Genomic DNA, 24,517 nt, shown 5'->3' on the forward strand with positions numbered 1-24,517 from the left:
TTTGCGCAGGACGCCTATTGTTCACGGTTTATTTTATACATAGTTTTAACATACGCTTTGATGTATATATGTACGTTTGGCCTAAGTTTGGTTCACCTGTGTTTAAACGCACACTGATTAGGCTTGGCCTATTTACACACCTGTTGACTATTTTTAAATAGTGGTCAATCGAGTTCTTCGGACAAGTTTGGCTATTTTTAAACAGTGGTCAGATGATTTCTTTGGACACGTTGTCATTTCATTTCTGCTTGGGATTTTCGTGTGGAAGGATGCCACACTCGTTAGAGCATTTCATATTTGTTAGCTAAATTTAACCTACAATGGTTCTACTGTATATAGTGCATCAATTCCGAGGTAAGTGTTTTATTCTTACATATATTTATATATACTTTTCTGTATGTTACTTTGTTTATCAAATTTCCGAAACTTTCAGACTTCTGCAGATAATTTTCCATTATGTAAATTGTTCAATTTATAATGTTTTGTAAACGATTTAAAGATATGAAAACCATGTTTTATATTCAGATATTTGCGGTTTTACTAGTGAACAAGAACAAAATTGTTAATTACGGGTACATATTGAATGTACGTGATATTTATGTGTACAAGGTTCCGAATTTCCTTATGTACGTGAAACTATCATGCAAGGTTATGATATTTATTACAGTATGACACATTTTGCTACATATAAAATGTATGTGCGTATTTATCTATGTAAATTAATAGAATATATATGTTCATTTTATGAACGTGAGATTATAGAGTTCATGTTTATGTTGCATGAACGTGCAAGTAAAAAAGCATATCTAAATTGATAATCGTACTAAAGAGTTTGTACAATTATATTATTACCAGATTCCAGCCTGCACCAGAGTAATACAATGCTGCGGTGTTAAGGAGTGGTCATACAGATTGAACGCAATCATACATGATAATTCATCAAACAACATATCTACATATTTTAGTGGAACTGTCGTGCACGATACCATAACTGTCATAACAATACCATAACCGTCATAACGATATAAAGGGAAGTAATCTGGATATACAATACAAACTACTGAAGCTGCTGGACTATTTATTTGGACTTTAATATTTATAATAATTTGATGTATTTTTCTTCTTAATTGTTTATTTTTTTTGTTTGTTTATTAAATAATTTATTTATTCTAATCGTTGATTCTTTGGTCAATATTGTAAAATAGCACTGAAAGACTTCTCCATCCGTCCGTCCGTGCCAATTGGTGTCAGAAGTGGGATAAATCTGAAGTGTTTTTTTTCTTATACATTTTGAAGTTAAATTTATATTTTCTATAGAAGAATTGTTATTTTTTTTTTATATACATTGAATATACATTCATAACGTGTAGTAAAGCTTACTATTGTATTTTTCAGAAACTGTAATGTCGACAGAAACCTGATAGTTTGGAACCTCAGAATTTGTAAAATTTCTACACTACATTACCTCGGGGTTGTTGCACGCTGCAAGTACAAACAGTAGATTTAATGTAGGTATTGTTATTTAGAGTAAATTTAGACTAAGGCGATTGTTTATTTTGTGTTGTGATTGACACTTGTGGACCAGGCTATGGTCAACTGTGATACTAAAGCGTAGTGTTACGAGATATATATATGTGATATATTTAGCATTGTCCTTGGTCTAGTTTATTGTTACATAGCAAGTCATATTAGCAGGAAATAATCATGGAGGGTCTTAAAGAGTTAAGACAGTATGGTGAGTCATTGGGGTTAGCCAATGAAGATTTAATTAGGTTCATTGAGTCACAACAGGCGAAACAACGCGATGATAGACGTTTTGAAAGAGAAAGAGAAAAAGAAGAATGGGAAGTTGAAAAGGTAAGATTAGAACACGAGTTGGAATTGAAAAGGCTAGATAATACTCGTTTATTTGAAACGGAAAAACACAGGGAAGAAAAAGGTAATGTTAACCCCTCAAAGGTACCTAAACTACCTCCTTTTGAGGAAGGTACTGATGATATGGATGCATATTTGCGTCGTTATGAAAGGTATGCTATATCGCAAAAATGGGACAAATCAATATGGGCCACTCATTTGAGTGCACTTCTTAAAGGTAATGCATTAAATGTGTACGCTTTGATGCCCTCAGATCAAGCATTAGATTATGATGCTCTTAAGACATGTTTGTTGAAGAGGTATAACATGACTGAAGATGGCTTTAAGCAGAAGTTTAGATCTTGTCGTCCAGAGTTTGGTGAAACGTTTCAACAGTTTTCTGTTCGTTTGGGTAGTTATTTTAGTAGGTGGATTGATATGTCTAATGTTGTGAAGACGTTTGATGGACTTTATGATCTTATGTTAAGAGATCAGTTTTTACACATATGTAATAACGAGGTAATGTTATTTCTGAAAGAGAGAGTACCGAAGTCCATAGATGATATGACTCGGTATGCTGATCAATTTAAGGAGGCAAGGCGAGTAAATATAGTTTCACTTACAAATCAGACTCAAAAAGGTAAGTCACAGCCGTCTCAAAAACCCAACAATGCACGGAACCAAGAACCGCCAAAGCAAAGTGACAGAGATAGAAATAGACATACAGGAGGTTATGGCGGTGGAAACAGGTTTGATAGAAAGTGCTTTAAGTGCAACAAATCAGATCACTTGATATCGAACTGTCCATTATTGAAAAACAAGGTTGGTAATGTACAAAATAGTGGTTCACGGGGAAAGGAAACTCCTATTTGCGGGAATGTTATTACTCTTACTGATAGCATTATTACTACACAGGTAAGTAATCTTACAATACCTGAACAGTGTGAAAAGAAACCAATCAAAATGCCTGTAGCTAAAGGTAAGTTAGGTAACCGTGTTGTGACAGTACTTCGCGATACAGGATGTAATGGAGTTGTTATAAAGAAAAGTCTTGTAAGTATAGATTGTTTTCTAGACGATTATCAGACATGTGTATTAGCTGATGGATCGAGTGTTAAAGTACCTATAGCTATAATTACTATAGACAGTCCTTATTATCAAGGTGAAGTAAAAGCATGGTGTATGGAACAACCATTATATGATGTTATTATAGGAAACATAGATGGTGCTAGGGAGCCTTATGATCCCGATATATCTCCGACGGTAAGTGTAGTAACTCGACAGCAAGCGAAGAAGAGAGATAATCCATATCCGAAATTAAAAGTTCCAGGAAGTATTAAAGATGTTAGTCTAGAGGACATTGAGTATGAACAGCAGTCTGATGCAAGTTTGTCGAAGCTAAGACAGTATGTAGCTGAAGGCAGAAACTTTGAGAAGACCAATGGTACAAAGGTAAATTACATATTGAAGAAGAAACTTATGTATAGAGAATTTATGTCGCCAAAAGTAGAAAATGGTAAGTTATTCCGTCAGTTGGTCGTTCCTGAAGTTTATAGAAGCGATGTCATGAAATTAGCACACGAGTCATTGATGGCGGGACATATGGCCACACGACGTACAGTTTATCGTGTATTATCAGAGTTTTACTGGCCAGGAGTTGAATCCGATGTTAAGCGGTATTGCCAGTCCTGTGATATTTGCCAACGCACTGTACCAAAAGGTAAGCAAGTTAGAGCTCCTTTGGGTAAAACCCCTATCATAGATGTACCTTTTCGCAGAGTAGCTGTAGATATAGTTGGACCTTTAGTACCAGTGACTGATAAAGGAAATCGGTATATACTAACACTTGTTGATTACGCTACAAGGTATCCAGAAGGAGTAGCGTTACCATCTATCGAGACAGAAAGGGTAGCGGAAGCATTGATTGATATATTTTGTCGGGTAGGTTTTCCAAGAGAGATGTTGACAGATATGGGCGCACAATTTACTTCCAATTTAATGTCTGAGGTAAGTAGACTGATTTCACTTCGGCAGCTTACTACCACACCGTATCATCCTATGTGTAACGGACTCGTTGAAAGGTTTAACGGTACGATGAAGCTGATGTTGAAGCGACTATGTGCAGAGCGTCCGCGAGATTGGGATAAGTATTTAGGACCAGCATTATTTGCCTACAGAGAAGTACCTCAGGAGAGTGTTTTATTTTCCCCATTTGAATTGGTATATGGTTGGCCAGTCAGAGGTCCAATGACAATTCTTAAAGAATTGTGGACTAGAGAAATTACTGATCCTGAAGTGAGGTCCACATACGAGTATGTTATCAATTTACGAGAAAGATTGGAGTCGACTTGTGAATTGGTTAAACAAAACTTGGAGAAAGCTTCACGTAAACAGTCACGTATATATAACAGAAAGTCACGTTCAAGAAAGATTAAGGTAGGTCAAAAAGTATTGGTGCTACTACCTACTAAAGCAAATAAGTTGCTGATGCATTGGAAAGGACCATTCTCTATAGTAGAAAAGATAAGTGATCTTGATTACAGAATTGATATGAGAGGTAAACTTAAAATGTTTCATGTCAACATGTTGAAACTGTATGTTGAACGTGAGCAAACTAACGTGTGCGTTAGTGCACCAGATCACAAGGTAAGTTTTGTTGCTACAGTATCAGTTATAGATCTCGAAAATGAAGATACAGACGATGTAGACAATTACGAAAGTGAGTTAATCGAAACGCCCGTTGCAGTTGCTAAGGAGACATTACGAGATGTTCATATCAACGAAGCTTTAAAAGCAAATGAAACAGTTAAGGTACAGTGTTTACTAGATAAGTTCTCACACGTGTTAACAGATATTCCAGGTAGGACAAATGTACTACAGCACGATATCAAGTTGACTTCTGATGATCCTGTTCGATTTAAACCTTATCCCATACCATATGCTATGCTAGACACGGTAAATAAGGAAGTCGATAAGATGTTAGAAATGGATATCATTGAGCGATCAGATAGTCCTTATTCAAGTCCATTTGTGATTGTGAAGAAGAAAGATCAGAGTAATCGGTTTTGTATAGATTTTAGAGGTTTAAATAGTATTACAATTTTCGACGCAGAAACGATGGGTAATATAGAAGAGATGTTTTCAAAGTTGTCTGGTTATCAGTTTATATCTAAAATTGATTTAACCAAGGGATATTGGCAAATTAGTCTTGTGGATGCTGCAAAACCCAAAACAGCATTTCAAACACCTAGAGGATTGTTCCAATTCAAGGTTCTGCCATTTGGCTTAGTCAATAGTGGTGCTACTTTTGTACGTTGTATGAGAAAAGTTTTAGAAGGGTTGAAAAACGTTGATAACTTTGTTGACGATATTATAGTGTACACACGTTCTTTCAATCACCATATGGAGGTTTTGGAGAGTGTATTTGAGAGGTTGGCATCTGCTAATTTGTCAGCAAGACCCTCAAAGTGTTATATAGCGTATAGCAGTCTTGAAGTTTTAGGTCACATTGTTGGAACAGATCGCCTTTCACCAAATCCAGATAAAATTGAGGTAATCAAAAATGCTCATAGGCCTACAACCAAGAAACAAGTTAGAAGTTTCATTGGCATGGCTGAATTTTACAGAAAGTTTGTTCCCAATTTCTCAGATATAGCTAGTCCGCTTACTGATCTGACGAAAAAGGGACAACCAAATCAGGTACGTTGGGAAGCTAATCATGAAAGAGCATTTTCGAGTTTGAAGAATGCATTAGTAAAAGCTCCTGTTTTAAAGTTGCCGAACTTTTCTCGGGTATTTATCCTTCAAACTGATGCTTCTGATAACGGAGTAGGCGCTATACTGCTACAGGATGAAGATAATATTAGATTGCCTGTATCGTACGCTAGTAAAAAACTGAAAGCTAGTGAACGAAATTACTCCACTATCGAGAAAGAATGCCTAGCCATTGTATGGGCAATCAGCAAATTTCAAAGGTATTTATATGGTAAACAGTTTATATTAGAGACCGACCATCAACCTTTGATATATTTGCAAAAGTCTAAAATTGCAAATGCACGATTGATGAGATGGTCACTCTTGTTACAGCCGTATAGGTTCAGGATTGTTGCCATCAAAGGAAAGGACAACGTTGGAGCAGATTTTTTGAGTCGTATATAGGATCGTGGATATAAATGAAAGTAAGAATACTTTCTTAAATTGGGGAGGTGATGTCACGATCCAGATGTATTTTATAGAGTAATTCACATATTTATTTAGTCGAGCTTGTATATAGATAACGATTGTGAAATTGTCGTCATGATCAGAGAATTGCATTTGCAGTCTTTGCGCAGGACGCCTATTGTTCACGGTTTATTTTATACATAGTTTTAACATACGCTTTGATGTATATATGTACGTTTGGCCTAAGTTTGGTTCACCTGTGTTTAAACGCACACTGATTAGGCTTGGCCTATTTACACACCTGTTGACTATTTTTAAATAGTGGTCAATCGAGTTCTTCGGACAAGTTTGGCTATTTTTAAACAGTGGTCAGATGATTTCTTTGGACACGTTGTCATTTCATTTCTGCTTGGGATTTTCGTGTGGAAGGATGCCACACTCGTTAGAGCATTTCATATTTGTTAGCTAAATTTAACCTACAATGGTTCTACTGTATATAGTGCATCAATTCCGAGGTAAGTGTTTTATTCTTACATATATTTATATATACTTTTCTGTATGTTACTTTGTTTATCAAATTTCCGAAACTTTCAGACTTCTGCAGATAATTTTCCATTATGTAAATTGTTCAATTTATAATGTTTTGTAAACGATTTAAAGATATGAAAACCATGTTTTATATTCAGATATTTGCGGTTTTACTAGTGAACAAGAACAAAATTGTTAATTACGGGTACATATTGAATGTACGTGATATTTATGTGTACAAGGTTCCGAATTTCCTTATGTACGTGAAACTATCATGCAAGGTTATGATATTTATTACAGTATGACACATTTTGCTACATATAAAATGTATGTGCGTATTTATCTATGTAAATTAATAGAATATATATGTTCATTTTATGAACGTGAGATTATAGAGTTCATGTTTATGTTGCATGAACGTGCAAGTAAAAAAGCATATCTAAATTGATAATCGTACTAAAGAGTTTGTACAATTATATTATTACCAGATTCCAGCCTGCACCAGAGTAATACAATGCTGCGGTGTTAAGGAGTGGTCATACAGATTGAACGCAATCATACATGATAATTCATCAAACAACATATCTACATATTTTAGTGGAACTGTCGTGCACGATACCATAACTGTCATAACAATACCATAACCGTCATAACGATATAAAGGGAAGTAATCTGGATATACAATACAAACTACTGAAGCTGCTGGACTATTTATTTGGACTTTAATATTTATAATAATTTGATGTATTTTTCTTCTTAATTGTTTATTTTTTTTGTTTGTTTATTAAATAATTTATTTATTCTAATCGTTGATTCTTTGGTCAATATTGTAAAATAGCACTGAAAGACTTCTCCATCCGTCCGTCTGTGACAATATTCAATAACGTAAACTTCCTAAAACACTTTATTGCTATGATATGTTTCCTGATTAGGCTGACATTAAACCTCAAATACTATCAAAATGTGTAATAAAACATAGTTGCCATGATTAAATTCATTAGTCTTATGTTGATAATAAATGAAATTGAATCTTCACTAAATGGAAAATGTTCCGAATATGACAGGTAAATTATGATTATATAAGAGCAATTAATGAAGATAAAAAAAATGATCACATCAATTTCTTATGAAATAAGTTATCATACAAACATTTATAAATGTCCTCTGGACATAACTATCCAAATCAGCGTTAGTTTTTATAAACTGCAACATCAAATGAGCTGGCGCTGTTTCCAGGTGTCTTTTGCATTTTCTTATGGTTGTTTACCCTTTCCAGTCACTATTATGCTGGATGGAGGTCTTGGTATGTTGCTACACAGAAATGGAAAGTTCACAATTGGGAAGCTGAAATCGTCTCTTCTGTCGTAAATGTTTGTTTTTAACGAAACCACCATTGTCAATTTCTAGATGTTAGTCAAGATACAAAGCAGACTTAACTGTATATGTTGTATCCCTTATTGCATGATCAAGTTTGACGTGATAAAATTAATGGTACTCAATGCACTGGTTGGAGATGTGAAGATGTGAAGCAATATGGTTCTATGATTACAATGAATCACATAATGATCACTGACAGGGTTTGTTTGAAATAAAACATCCCATTTTTCATTTCAGTTTAGGAAAAGAAACATGGTTTTGTTGCAACAATCACGAGGATGTTAATGGCACGTGCATTGGTAGGTTTAGGACTAATAATAATTGTTTTTCTTTTAATTTGTTCCCCCTTTTTCCCTTATATTGCAATACCATAATTTTGTTATTGACGATAGTTATCAAAGGTACCAGGGTTATAAGTGAGTACGCCAGACGCGCGTTTCGTCTACAAAAAGACTTATACATTTTTTTTATCAAGTTAAATGTATTCGAGAAACTGTATTTCGTATATGTATATACTAGGTATAACTAACATGGGTTGAGTATAGTTCGATTTAACAGCAATGCATCGACAAAAAAACAACAATGACTTATGAAGGTTTACATTGTTTACGTAACGGGAGCTAAACTTTATTTAATTACACCAACTGTACAAACCACCTGCTCGTCGAAAAAAAAGGGTCTATATATTTAAAAACACATCTTAGATAAACCAAAAAATAATACATTAATTAGAAAAGATTAGTAGCAACCTTCATCCTTACCTTGCCTTTGAACTTTTTATTTGAGCGCATTGATAAGTTTTTTTTATAGACGCATGTGACGTCCTTATTTATAAGCTTGGTATCTTTGTCGAGGTACGAATAAAGTAAAATCCCAAAAATACTGAACTCCGAGGAAAGGTAAATAAACAAAGTCCCTAACCAATTGGCAAAATCAAAAGCTTGAACATATCAAACGAATGGATAACAACTGTTATATTTCTGGCTTGATACAGGCATTTTCGTGTGTCGAAAATGGTGGATTGTACCTGGTTTTAAAGCAAGCTTAACCATATATGTCCTTGTCACTGTATATCTATCATTGGCTATTCTAATTTTGACATCAACTGCTCCTTTTGATTTGAGAATCGATTATTGTTAAGCCTGATCAGAACTCGATTATTGTTATTGGACTCTAAACATATTAATAATCACGATGTAAAATCTGAATTCATGTTTTGTGTTGCATTATGTACAGTCCAAGTATATCCGATATTCCAGGGCTTGTATATCCTATCATTATTTCTTGAGAGGATTTCTGCTTGGATTATGTTATGGAATATCCGTATTACAGTCGATAGCGGATATGCTCCAAATGTCGTAACGTCAATCCCGTCCTCTTGACCCAGGATGTATTAACCCTTCCTTGAGTATCCTTGAGTATCTGCGATCTAACTATGCCTATGAAGTGGATATACGATATTATACCGTATGGCCTTCAACAATTAGTAATTCTGTTACCGAATGGTCGGAAATTAGGACCCGACATAAAAAATATTCAAATGAGAAAATAAATGGCCTGATGTACATGCATGTATAACAAAACAATTTACGAAAAAAAACAAATATGACCGACAAGAATCATCGACCACCACTACAGGCTACATGATCCTAACTTGGGACAGGCGCAGAAAGAACGTGGCGGGGGTTTAACATGTGTTTGGCCGCTCAATCCTTCCCCTTACCTCGGACAATAGTGTAGCAACATAAGAAGTAACTATAAAATCAGTTGAATAAGGCTTAATCATCAGATGGATACAAAAATAATTATCTCTAACAAAAACACAGATTGAACGAAAAGACACTTAGATATGAGAGTATTCGCAGTTACTGACCGCTTGTTCAAACCAAATAGAATTTTAAAAAAAATATGTATCTAAGACTAAAATATCAATTCGTACACACCAAACATCAAATGACTTAGTGTAAATACGTCATGACAGTCAGAGACAGACATGGCTTTATGCAATGCCAAACTATAGGTATCGACGGATTGTAGTACCGTGAGTATTATAAAATGAATCGAGAAATTGATTTGTTCTAGAAGTATGTAATAAAAAGTATACCTTGCAAATAAACCAACAGGAGTATTTGTTTAAAAATAGAATATCGACCTAAGCTATCTTTCAACTGAATAATGCGTTCATATGGCATTATAAATTCACAGGTATAATGTGCGTGTATAACTTGTTCAAAATATTTTCCTCAACAGAACATTTAGTTGTTTGTAAATATTAAGAGTGTACATTCTCGAATTAATTTATTGCTTTCAGGAGAATATTATTATTTACATAGTGTGTTAGTGACCTAATATGATATATACAGGGTCAGTAAATTCCATATGGGGTGAGAGCGAAGCTCGAACCCCATATGGAATTTACTTACCCTGTATATATCATATTAGGTCACTAGCACACTATGTAACGAATTTATCTTATCGACTATCTTTATGTGTTGAATTTAGACTCAAGTTGTCTTATTTGCTTTCATAACACATCTCCTTATTTCTGTATTAAAGTGTTCAGGTGTTCAATTTTAAGAACCTACTTTAATTGATATGCACTTAAAAAACTAATGTAAACGATAGATATTTATAATAAACAACCTTGATATAACAATATTAAAAAGAACTTTCAATATTTGAAATAATCAAACAGTGCCTAAGTCGCAAATTCACTACTAACCTAATATTGAAATAAGCCCCGCCTCCCTACTAACCTAATATTGAATATACACGGTCTCCACGAGGTCGCTTTTAACCAATCATATTCCTAGAAATGTATAGGAGGTAAGATAAATGTTTTTAACAACCTGAATAGTCTTATGAGTTACATCTCTTGTGTAATATCCATGCTTATATCTTTACTTTATATTGTAGCATGATTAGTCTACATTGTATCATAATCATATCTTTTTATTTATACTAATGGAAGACTATGGAGTAACAAATTAATCCTATTGAGTTTTAACAGAATGTGCGAATGGTTTTGAATCGCTTGATGGCAGTCCTTGCAGACCTTGCCCAAGAGGATTCTTCGGAAAAGAATGTCTCAATAAGTGTGACTGTAACATACTTAAGTATATTGATTAGTAATTAATCACTTTAACAATTATTGTTTTATTACAAAATAGACTTAATTTTTTAAATAGTAATTTCTCTTGTATTCGTGTTTTAAGGGAGTGTGTAGGGGGTGGGTGTGATTCAAGGAGTTTGAAACAGGAACGAACGATACCAGAGGGACAGTCAAACTCATAAATCGAATTTCAAAATAAACTGACAACGCCATGGCTAAAAATGAAAAAGACAAACAGACAAACAATGGTACACATGATACAGAATATAAAACTAAAGAATAAGCGTTAAGTAAAAAAAAAAGAAGATGTGGTATGATTGCCAAATGAGACAACTCTAGGTCACCGTACGACCTTCAACAATGACCGCATAGTCAGCTATAATAGGCCCCGAGATGACAATATAAACAATTAAAACGAGAAAACTAACGGCCTTATGTATATGAAAAAATGAACGAAAAACAAATATGTAACACATAAACAAACGACAACCACTGAATTACAAGCTTAAATGGGTCTATCTGGGGCCAGTTTTTACTCTATTTATTGAATATCCTCTACCGGCATTATCATTTAATTCTTTTTGTACGTCGCAATAAAAAAAAATTAAATTAAGTCTACGGTTATACAAAAACTTTTGTTGACAAGAATAAAGTGTCAATATTTCTTCTTTCGAATGATATTGTAGTACTGGCCTTATAATTGAGTACTTTTCAATACATCAAAATGGGTTGTTTTACATTTAAGGGAATGTAAACATGTTTCAAGCCACAAAACTTGTTGTAAGTATCAACAAAAGGTGACAATATCTTCCCTTCTTCCTTAACTCAAATTCTTGAACTTAGTACACTTTAATACTATCGAAACATTTTTTTGTTTCAAACGATAAAATTTAGAAGAGTATGCAATTGATCCGACGATTTGATATGAATAAGGAAGACGCCAATGTATATACATAACAATATGTACGTCTGAGTCAGTGACAACTCTACAACAGATTTATCCATCGGATCACCAGCAATGATGGTGATACATGGCTGTGTATATTATGTATATACAACTCGTCTAAACATCAACCCAACAATGTTAGATCGGTGAATTTTCTTTCGCAAATTTTTTGTTCTTCCCTCACCGGGATTCGAACCCATGCTTCTGAGATATCGTGACACCAAATCGCCTGCACTGTCGTCGTCCCGCTAGACCACACGACCACCTGGGCTTCACAAAAATAAAGCTTTCGGTGGCCGTGTGTTACCTTTCCTCGTCAGTTTTAATCTAGCGTCGTACTACCGTACATGATCATCTCCATGCCTTATATATCATGTACGGTAGTACGAAGCTAGATTTAAACTGACGAGGAAAGGTAACACACGGCCACCGAAAGCTTAATTTTTGTGAAGCCCAGGTGGTCGCGTGGTCTAGCGGGACAGCTATAGTGCAGGCGATTTGGTGTCACGATATCTCAGAAGCATGGGCTCGAATACCGGTGAGGGAAGAACAAAAAATTTTTGAAAGCAAATTTACAGATCTAACATTGTTGGGTTGATGTTTAGACGAGTTGTATATACATAACAATATGTATAAAGGTATATGAATTGATCTTAAATGCGTTGGGTCTGCCTAATGCATGTCGTTCTCGCTTAAAACACTTCAAAGTACTGTAACGTTCTCTCTGACTGGAATTAAAAGTTCCAAGAAAAATGGATGAACCAGGGGAATATTTAGGCTTCTAATTCATATTCAATATCCAAAAATGTGTAATTCATACACGAGTTTATAGTATGTACAACTTGTTGCTGCCGAAGTGAAATCGTTTGCTGTGTCATTTATTTGTTATATAGAATCATAATACTTTGTAAACATCCCAATAAATTCTGCAAAACTGATATATAGAAAATAAATTAAATAAATTAAATTCTATGTTGGTAGATGTAATCACATTAAAGGATGCATCAATAGTGAACAAAACTGGACAGTAGAGAAAACAGGTAAATAACTGTGATGGTGAATAACGTTTTTCCACGTCATATGTTATATTGTTAATTCTATAATTGCTATAGTTTGCCATTTTATCACTTTGCTTTCATTCCTGTATTTATTGTACATTGAAAAGCTTGTTTAGAATGTTTGATAATTTATTATTTGATTGGAAGAAAGGCAATACTTGCATAAAAGAATCATAATCTGAATTAGAATGACCGTATTTAGAATATATGGTATTTAAAATATATAATTTCTACATTTACTATGGTATGCACTTTATATATGATAAGTAAATAAGGAAATACTATAATCAGAAAACATCATTTATTGCTGTTGTTTGGTTTAAATGTTAAGTTGTAACCGATTAGTAAATGGATCAATGTCATTACAGAATCTACACCACTCACAAATGCGACTTCTACTAGAGAATACAATGACAACTGGCTTACGACACAATTATCTACTATTATAACAGTATATACCATCAGCCAAAACCAGTCAACGTCTATCACCAGTACCAGAAGATTACAAAGCACTACCCCTAAGCCTGAAGCGAACGATCTTGGTAAGAACAATATGCACAAACCATGTGGTGATCTTAGTACTCACACAAATCTCTCAAACCGAATGATGAAGGTATCTCCTCCTCGATTACATGCACATTTCAGTAGACCTAACTATCTCATAAATCCATTAATGTCACAGTCCTCCTACACTAGACTTATTGTATCTACAGATACGGGTTAGTAATTACATCGGCAAAGATGAAATCTAAGTGAGTCTGATACATTTTTCTTGATTTAGCTTCATTTATTTATAGTTATCAATGAACTAGAAAACTAATGATTTTTTATTGTTATTGAATACTATAGAATATATATCACGTATAGGGAAATAGCCTTAGCCTTAGCAACTGCGTGGAAATTGTGTATATTGCATACTAGTAAATTGTAAGTAGGCGTGGTTTGTTTCGATACACGGTTAATCATTGTGCTTCGTCCCTTTAAAAAAAACCCACAGCGTTAAATAACACTCTGAAACGTTTTGTCCAGACAAGAGATGAAGAGCGATTGAGATAAATGCAGATAGCACATTAAAAGCTAGTTGTTATTGTTGGCAATTGTGATTGTACATGATAATGGAAGTAGGTTCATTATGCGGAAGACTTGATCACTTTAAAAGGCTACCAATCTTAATGATACGTATTAAGATAGCACGTTACATAAATGTGTTACACAGTGTGTTAGGGAACTAATACGCTACACATGGGATCAGGAAATAAATATGGTGCTTGAGCTTCGCTCTCACCTCATATGAAGTTACTGATCGCATATATATCGCGTAAGTTAACTAGCACACTGTGTAACTAATAGTATTGCACCTTGGATAAATCAAACGTTACGATTGGTTTAGCCCGTTATGTGGTGACCCCTAATGGATCTACATGGGATTTATGACTTCACGTTTAATAACAATGGTGACGTCAACAGTTAATGTCTTTTACATGCTTTATATATAACTTCCCATTTGCTATACATACGTTATACGGTTCAGAACTGACCTACTATTACTTATTATTACGGAAGACGAAACTAATGATTACAAATGATTATTGTCTTGCTTGCAAATGTATCATTGTATATGTACTTGTTAATGTATGATTGTTAACCTCTTGTAGCACCATACGTGTGTCTAAGTTAAAAAATTGTAAAATTTAGATTGCATGAAGAATTTTACAAAACATAACCAGGTATCTTATATTTCATGTCAGCAGCGAGGGGCTAAACACTAGTTATACGATAAACTAGAAAACGGATGAAACGTGTACCAAAAGTGGATATTAAAATGTCAACAGATACTGGGTGTACAATAATGATCTAAAAACAAATTCGTATCATGATCATTTCTTGAATGATATCAGTTAATTTAAAATCTAATATTGAGTTAATGAGTTGGCAACCCAAATTAATGAAATCTAAATGCCAACATACAATAAAATAACATGGGTTAATACTGTTGATGGACAGCTTGTCACCGGGGATATCATCGGTTTAGAAGTCAATGTAACGGCATGAACATGACTTGTAAAACTGTCTTACAGAAACGACCAAGCATCAGACAAAATCCCACGAGAATAACAAATATAACATCAAAACCAAATACATGAATTTGGGATAGACAAGTACCGTGACACGTCTTATCGCAATGTGAATTTACACTCAAAAATAAGAGAAAACAAACGATGCAACGTTAAAATGTAACACACACAGAAACGAACTATAATATAACAATGGCCATAGTCTTGACTTGGTACAGGACATTCTAAAACATAAATATCTCAATGAGGTCAAAATGTAATATATTATTTAATTTTGCAACAAATAGAAAGGTCACAAAAATACCAAACTCCAATGAAAATTCAAAATTGAGAATCCCTGATCAAATAGCAAAAGCAAACACATCAAACGAATGAAAAACAACGGTCATATTTCTGACTTGACCATCAACGACGTAGCACACAACATGGAATAACTTTATGATATAGACCACCACCTTTACCTCCAGACATCTGTGGTTTTGATAAACGATGTCTTTTTCTTATTACTTGTCTTTACTATTCAAGGAAGTCGTATCTTCTTTTTTAGTAATTTTCTACATTTTAAAAGGTGATTTAAAAAGACCACTATGGAAATTATATCAGTATCTGACTTATTTTACCAATAGTTCTTTTGAGTCCGCTGTTTATCATATTTACAATACTCTGTCATTCACAAATATGTGATATAAACTAAAATAAACATTTGTATATTTGGCATGGATATTTTTTTGTTGAAAATGAGATTCTACCTTTATTCGGATTGTTTCATGAACGTTTTCTGATTAAGATCAGTATGTCTATACCTAATGTTGATTTTGTCAAAGAGTTTTCTAAATTGAATGTTTCCACATTTGCACCGCAAATCAATAATTATGAAATTAACGATTTTATTTGTTAACTGCTTTATATTTGCAGGTTTGAATAACAGAGAAATAATTATTTATTCAATCGGTGGCGGTGCATTTGTATTTTTTATACTAATGTGCAGTGTATGCAAACATCGATATAAACGGATTTATGGAAGTGTTAAGAGGCACAACACGGGCATTGGACGAAGGATTGATATAACAGACAACCCACAACGAGAAGTTCCTCTTGAGGACATGGAGGGACTATATGAAGAGATCAATGAATCAAATATGATAGATAACATGGTAAACCTTAAGGAAAACAATGGATCAGTTACCGATTCTAATGGCAGTTATGTTCAGCCTGATAGCAACAACTATCTTACGCCGTATCAACCTGCTGATGAAGATGCACATATTAATACTTCAGATGACAGCAAATCAGAATCATCAGCGTCAAATAATCCACCAATAAGTGATCACGAATCTACTTCATCAAAGTCAGACGTGATAGGGGAAAGATCTAGCTATCTTAATCCGTATCAACCAATTATTCATTCAGCAGATATTCATGAATATTCATCTACTCATAAAATTGATGATCCCGGCTCATCAGGGTCAGATAAACAAACGTTAGAGTCCGGTTATTTGAATCCATATCAACCAATGGTTCCTGACAATGATTTACATGAGTATAAATCTGTCCTCGAGTGTTCAGACAAATCAGATTCCACGGTGTCAAATGCGTGTACCAACGAAATGGGTGTTGAGTTTTTCCCTCTGAATCAAGATCTGAAATCGGAAACTGAGACGTATGAGTACAAATCGATCAAAAGTAAAGCATCAGATACAGTTTCGAAAAGTTTAGATAAGATAACTGATGATTCAGTACAAAAGTTCCAAAGTGAAAACGATTTGAGTTATGTGCACATGGAATAAGATCCAAATAAACATAAACATTCCCAAATCAATTCAAAGCAAATGAAAAAACATTGCGATGAAGCCGAATTTTGTAATCAAAGGGATTTTGTTGGAATAAGATAAAAGTTGATATTACAAAATCACAATCGTAAAAGTTTAAGCAACATTCAATCATCTTTGGATAACTTATCATTTGGTTTAGGAAGGGAGCAGGCAGTTGGCTTGCATAAAACAAGATAATCAGATCAAAAATATAACAGTTGTTATTCACTCGCTTAATTGGTTTATAACGTCTGGTTTTGTCAGTATTTATGAACGTCCCCTTTTGTAATTTATCCTGGAGTTTTGTATTTTTATTATAAATTTGTAAAGGAACATAGATTATCTGCATAACCAATCATTGTTAAACTTTTACATATAATTTTATCTGGGGTCAAACATATGGTGTCCACTTATTGATAGAGATTTTTGCCTAAATTATTGATCCCTAAAATTTTACCTGTTTTTGATTTATTGATGATATTTTGAATACGATTATTTAACTATAACTTTATTCCTTTTGATACTAATCTATCGAGGAAAAATGAATTCAAAACCACTACGTGTGTTGCCAATTGTAACTTTGAAAATGGTGAAAGTTCGTGCCTTCTTACTTCAATAATCATATACATCATTTTCAGCTTTTTAGCAGTTACCCTTGATAATTTTTATTAAAATACAAAAAACTATTTTTTGCTTTTATATATTATATTTTGCATTCCAACTTTTTCTCGTATTTTGTAATTTTTCTATTCCAATAGTTTATCTATAAGAAAGTGATGTAAACACATAAAAGTAACTGTCGGCCATGTGCAGAAATAAAACAATGGAACATGATATATAAATGCAGGCCGCAAAATCCTAAGATGCGTTTAACGAACATAAACGCATAAGAAAAACGCCTTAATTGGTGTATATTTATACAAGCAGTAAACGTTTTTCCTTAATCGAAGTTCACACCGTTCCTTAGTTAGTGAATACAAATTTTAGTTCAAGTGGCAAAAAAAAAATAACAAAAGTACACTGATGCGGATAATATGAAACACCTATTTCGGAACATACGATGATTTATGATAAAATATTGATGAAATGCCATTTAGCAAAAAAAAAAATAAACTACGTCAATTACACTCAACTTTGCTTTATTAAATGATGTCTCATAACTATAAAGTACAATTACGTTTTGTTTTGTTTTGTATTTCACATTTTTTATATTCGATTTGTTCAGAAAGTTATTTCTTTGATTACAAGGCTTCAGAAGAACAAGTATACAGAAATATAAAATCCTAAATTCTTCTTGAAATTCGCTGTGTACTAAAACCGAGAAATGAGAGACTGTTCTCCCTTGCACTTTCCTTTTCCTTCTGACAGAAAAGTCACAGAACTATACTGTGTTGCAGGTCTTTATTTAAAATTGAGAATGTTCATTTTCGTTCAAATTGTTCGAATACAATATTAAGATTTGATGTTTTCCAGAAGCTTTGTAAGTGACGTCAATGTCGTAAACAAGTGTTACTAGTTGCAACCACAGATGCTTCATTTAATTAGTTCTAGTAGCAAATGTTTGTTTCCATATTATATGTTGTTTTTAAATTTCTAGTATATATGTAACACCCCCAAACGTGTCCTTCCCCCGAAACGTGTCCGATTCCCTCAAACGTGTCTATTCCCCCAACACGTGTTCGTAATATTTAATTTTGCCCAAACGTGTCCGATTTTATAACCCCCAAACGTGTCCGATTAAGGTTATTCGCCAAAACGTGTCCACTGTTAAACGCCAAAACTTCTCACGTCTTTTAGCGCTAATACACAAATGTCCTAAATGACACCAATAACGTTTCTATGATGGGGGACACAGTTGATTTAAAGTATCATTAGTTTGTTTAATGTCGGTTGTTAACAATTATCACATTTGTGAATTTAATCTGTAACATATTAATAAACTTTTCACTGAGGTGATCATTTTCCAGTTGCAAGTATTTCATGTTCATTAAGAGCGAACAGACAAATAACTTTAGTACAGTTGAATTAATTGTTTACTAAGTGAAATATTTTGTACTAATAAACTCCAATGATGCCTTTTATCTTAATCCGAATATTGCACGGCGGACTTTTACCAGAATTAACTTTCCTTTTTTCAACAGTTCTGGTATTTTAAAAGCTCTTTAAATCATAAACTGGTAATCATTTTTTTAAATATATTTTAGGTTTCGAGCATCACTCAATAAAATCCCAAATATTTCAGGTTCTATTATCTTACCGGTAATTCGGATGGAATTTTCATCTTAAAATTTTAGAGCGAGTAAAGACCGATTTTTATGACTTCAGTAAGAAATTTCTCCAATCTCCGTTATGTAATAGAGGACGTTTTAAAGAAAAGTTGCGGAAATTTAAAAATAAATGTTGCCTTCCAAATTACAACTGATGAAATGAAAGAGTGAAATGCTATATACAAAGGTTTTTATGCGCAGAGAATGAGTCATTCATCTACACGATGTATCTGATTTAATAACTACAATTTAACTGAACATGGCTGCTGACATTTTTATCCAACATAGCCGAACAGAAGCTCCGACTATTACAAGGGTTATACTGCCTAAAGTAATTTATTTCTATTTTTAAATGAAATTAAAAAATGAATATACGTTTTTAATGAAAAACAATAACCAAATAATCTACGTATTTATGATATGGACACGAATGATAGTTCCATTAAAAAAATAAGCTTGATATGGACACGTTTGGGCGTTTATACAAATGACACGCTGTCGCGCTCTTTTACATTTAGACATGTTTAGTAGTTCAGTGACGTTTTGTGGACACGTTTTGGGAAATTGGACACGTTTGGGGGGGAAGGACACGTTTCTGAGTGTTACATATATACTAGTCACCAACAGCAAAGATACAAAACAATTGACCAATCGGTCTCATATATACATATTGACATTTTCTCATCAAAACCATTCATTTAAGTGATTTTTGTTTTATACAATTTTTGTTATCTTTACCCTAATTGTGCTACAGTATAGTTCTAAATCACTTAAATTCAAAAGCAAAGTTGACCCTAGATGACCTTTTGCAAATTGGCTTTAGATGAATTTAACTATTTATTTTAGGTATTTTTGACATATAGCTCTTCAACGGTTTCGATACTTATACATCTTCGGATTTCAAATGTTTGGCTTTGAGCGTTCCTGATGAAGGTAAATCCAGAAAAGCGCTTCGGACGAAATTATTAAACGTGTTGTTTTCAATTTTTTTTTGTGAACTGTTTGGACCTTTTCAGTCCAAACAGTTTTATGCTTTAAAAACCCTTTATAGAAAGGGCCGAAAGATATCAGACCGAAATTCAAGCTCATACATCGAAAAAACTAACAACGCCATGGTTAAAACAGACAAATAATAGTTCACAATATATAACATAGAAAACTAAAGACTATGCATTATAGGTTTGACTATCTTCGATATTTGCGTTTAGTGTTCATGATTTACATGCTCTTCAAGAAACATTTGTATCGAAAGAGACAATAACAAAACGTCTTTATCACATAACTTGTATATAATGTTTATATAAAAAAACACAAACAAAAACAAAAACATAAAATTGCAAGTTTATATACTGATATGAACATGTAAAAATCGTTTTACCGCCTTTACGGAGCTTGTAAAACATGAAGTTTTGTAACTTAGATTGAGTAATTATACATGTTTTAGTCTGTTATATAGTTAATTGTAAATCTCATTACTGATTATCTACATAAATATTTTTGTTATTAGAGTTACGTTTTAGGTCAACAAGCTGATTAACAAAATCCATTTGCAATTAGATTTAACTTTTGCGATTGACTGAAGTTGCGGTTCTTTACATCAATGTTGATCACTAGACTTTAATCAGTTATTCATACAAATATACAAAATACTTGATCATTATACTTTTGTTAAAAGAGAACTTTTGAAACAATAGCCTGATTATTTACATTTGCTTTTAATTCATTTTCTAGATATTACAAAAAAAATTAAGAATATGACAGCTATTTTTTATTTTTCCATTTTAATAGGAACTTTACCTTTTAATTTTTTCCTGAAATTCGGTCTTTTAGTTATTTAACTTTTTGCTATTCATTCATTTTCATCCGTTTAAACACATGGATACTGAAGTTGACTCTTTAGGATCACAACGTGTTTGTTTTAAACATCTGATATTTATTAAAAATGTAGGTTTTATTTATATTCTCATAGCCTACACATAATCAACATTTTGATCAGGGGTCATGACATAAGATAAAACAGATACAATCAGCTTGTAGACTTATTCTTACATTTAAACCGGCTGTGATTTCACACGCATACAAATGTATAAAGTATTCTTGTCTTTTCTTATTGTGATTGTTGGTAAGTATTACTTTCTAATAATAGAATGAAATAAGGAATTCGTTGTCTTCGTCCTATTTTTTTGGATAATTCTACAAACGGTGTGTTTCAACGAACGTTTTAAAACCGCAATTTTTTTTATAAACAGACTGGAAGCTGAAATGTCAATTTAAACCCGACATTGTTTTGGCTTCTACCACTGTTCAAAAGTCATAAATCAATTGAGAGAAAACAAATCTGGTTTACAAATCAAAACCGTATGGAAAGCCAACGCGGTCAAATTTCTTTTCTTAATGCGTAAATTGTCATTGTGTAAATTGTCAATGTGTAAATTGGCAAGGTGTAAATTGTCAATGTGTAAGTTGTCAATATGTAAATTGTAAATTGGTAAATTGTCAATTTGTAACTTATTGTCAATTTGAAATTAGTATCTTTGTTATACATGTTATATAAAAATTCTAAATTCATAAATTGTCAATTTGTAACTTGTATCTATGTGATTTCAAAATTCTTTATTGGTAAATTGTCAATTTATATATTGATGTATTGTAACTTGTAATATGTCGATTCGTTAAATGTCGATTCGTTAAATGTCAATGTGTGAAATGTCGATGTGTATTATGCTAACGCTCATTTAGACGACAGATGGCGATCGGTTTCTTCTTCGGTGTCTAAGCCTCCTGTCTCAGCCTCCTGTAAGTAGGGGCACCGCCACACGCCATATATATCTTGGTAATTTTAATCATTTAAGTACAACAAATGCAAAAAAGAAAGAAAGCAAAACAAAAAATTTACATGTCTACAGGATCCCAGTTATTTTGTTTACTAATGTGGCGTTTCGTTCGAGAACGGAAAAACTATATAAAAAATGCATCCCGAATAGTTCAGTCCCACCACGTAATCGATCTCTCCTAATTGCGAGGTTAATGAAATAGTCGTTGGTCAGCGGAATATAATGACTAGATTCTTCAGGAGATGTAGTAATAAACCGTATGATTGTCAATGAGACAACTATCCACCAAAGCGAAGTTAAAATAAATTCGATGCAATCTTACAACCTTCAACCATGTACATTGTATGAAAAAGCCGTCTATGTGATAAACCGTAATAGAAAAGTAAGCCTTGGAGTGTTATAAACTATGAGTTCTAAACAATTTGTGTATAACTATTGATGGCATTGTGTTAAACAGGAAGTGATGTAACACTACATGCTTTACACATTTTTGCTTCCAAAGCGCTTCCTTGAAAATTCGAAATAATAAAACGGATATAATTATAGGAATGCGGACTTGTCTTCTAAAAACTAATCAACCACACGTTACAAAACAAATAAAAAATAATATTAAACAAACTTGTTCTCGTAATAAAGCTATCATATACTTTTTAGACAAAAAACGAAATGTTGGCACGAATAACAAAAAATAATAAAAAAGACATCGGTATCATAAGAATAAACTCGTATATGATTAGGTAGAAAAACCAGCCACAGCATTCTTACCACGTACCATCAGTCATATAAAACACCGATGAGGTGTCCAACAACCTTTAAATCTTCGAAAGCACATAAATCCTAAATACAATTAGAAACACGACAGAAAAAATGTTCAACTTTTACTTCGTGTTGCTTGTTGACAGAACATAAGCATGTATTTCAAGTCAGAATGTAAAGAGTCAATATTCCATCATAATGACATAATACAATGTAATGTCAACGCTAATGTTTGTCTTTGTACATTTGTAGTAAGCGGTGCATATTGTCGTTTTTTTTAAATCAGAATGTAAAGAGACAAGATTCCATCATTATGACATATTACAATGTAATGTCCACGCTTATGTTTGTCTTTGTAGTGAGTGGTGAATATTGTCGTCTTTTCAAGTCAGAATGTAAACATACAAGATGCCATCACTATGAGATACTACAATGCAATGCCAACTATAATGTTTGTCAGTGTTGGTTACCAGGGAAAAGTAAGTTTATTTATATGCTATCCACTTCAAACTTCACGTACTAGCTTGTGATTGTTACATACCGCTTTACGTTTTTGTTTTTTGTCCATAGATTAACGAGTTTTGAACAGCGGTATACTACTGTTGTCCTTATTTACGTATACAATTTGAGATCAAATTATTACCATCATTAAATTTTCTGTGATAAATTCAGACTGAGAATACAGTTTAAGTATCCCAAAGAATACACCTTATTCATTATAAAAGAATGCATCTTTGTTATCCAAAAAGTGATGGTATGTGATGGTTTCAAGTTCAAAACTTCTTGAATATATCTACAAAGTTTAAGAAAGTTAACAATTTGAAAGCCGACATTATCTCTTTTGAAGTCAACCGACCTTCAAACGGTAAATTTCTACATGAACACATCAATTATAAGTGTAAAACAACGGAAGAACAGAACCACCGAATTCATACTAAGCAAACGTTAACATACTTAGAATTGGACTGTAGTAAAAACTTCCAAAATAAAATTCTACAGGACACACAAACCCATTCTAAAGTCAAAGAGTGTAGGCATTAATCGCCCGTTGCATTCCTCGTATGAAGATTAAATGATTTATTTATACTCAATAAAATGGCTTCATACAATAACAGCGTACAATTTGCTACATATTCTGTAAGACCTTTCAAGTTATACATGTTAAATATCGAAGGTAAGATCATGTGATAACCAATTGAACTGTATTTGTTTTTCTTGATATAATAGTTATCAAAGGTACCAGGATTATAATTTAGTACGCCAGACGCGCGTTTCGTCTACATAAGACTCATCAGTGACGCTCGTATCAAAATATTTATAAAGCCAAACAAGTACAAAGTTGAAGAGCATTGAGGATCCAAAATTCCAAAACGTTGTGCCAAATACGGCTAAGGTAAAGAGCATTGAGGATCCATAACAAATGATAAAATGAACAAATGAATTCAAACCCTATTAAATGTGATTAATCACTATCTTATATTCTAGCATGTTATACCATGGAAGACGAAGAGTGCGCACACGCCTGCTATTTTCCAAACACAGTCTATAGATGCGATTTGGGAACTTGCGCATGCTCACTACCACATGACCACATCTCTTCGTCAACTGACTTATTGGGCTAAAAATTAAAGAACCTATATATTATCTGTTCATCTATTTCCCTTTTTTTTAACAATATAAATCAACTTTATTGCACTAAATGTTTCCCATTCTTTATACAGTTACATAAAGCAACGTG

The 24,517-nt window shown here is 33.2% G+C and overlaps 1 protein-coding gene and 1 long non-coding RNA gene across 2 annotated transcripts; both read left to right on the forward strand.

Annotated features, from left to right (window-relative positions):
- Window positions 1-7,344, forward strand: LOC143084832 (uncharacterized). The gene is made up of 2 exons (XR_012981180.1): window positions 1-3,306; window positions 7,032-7,344. It is a non-coding gene; the product is annotated as an uncharacterized LOC143084832 (long non-coding RNA).
- A 183-nt stretch (window positions 7,345-7,527) lies between these two features.
- LOC143084833 (uncharacterized) lies at window positions 7,528-24,426 on the forward strand. The gene is made up of 8 exons (XM_076260892.1): window positions 7,528-7,607; window positions 8,158-8,219; window positions 10,931-11,036; window positions 12,960-13,018; window positions 13,405-13,578; window positions 16,027-21,311; window positions 23,139-23,258; window positions 24,265-24,426. Exons 1-6 carry the CDS (start codon window positions 7,528-7,530, stop codon window positions 16,896-16,898), a joined length of 1,353 nt encoding a protein of 450 aa, XP_076117007.1. The 3' UTR covers window positions 16,899-21,311; window positions 23,139-23,258; window positions 24,265-24,426.
- Window positions 24,427-24,517: the final 91 nt, after the last annotated feature.

This window comes from Mytilus galloprovincialis, chromosome 8, assembly GCF_965363235.1.
Source record: "Mytilus galloprovincialis chromosome 8, xbMytGall1.hap1.1, whole genome shotgun sequence".
NCBI classification, from domain to species: domain Eukaryota; kingdom Metazoa; phylum Mollusca; class Bivalvia; order Mytilida; family Mytilidae; genus Mytilus; species Mytilus galloprovincialis.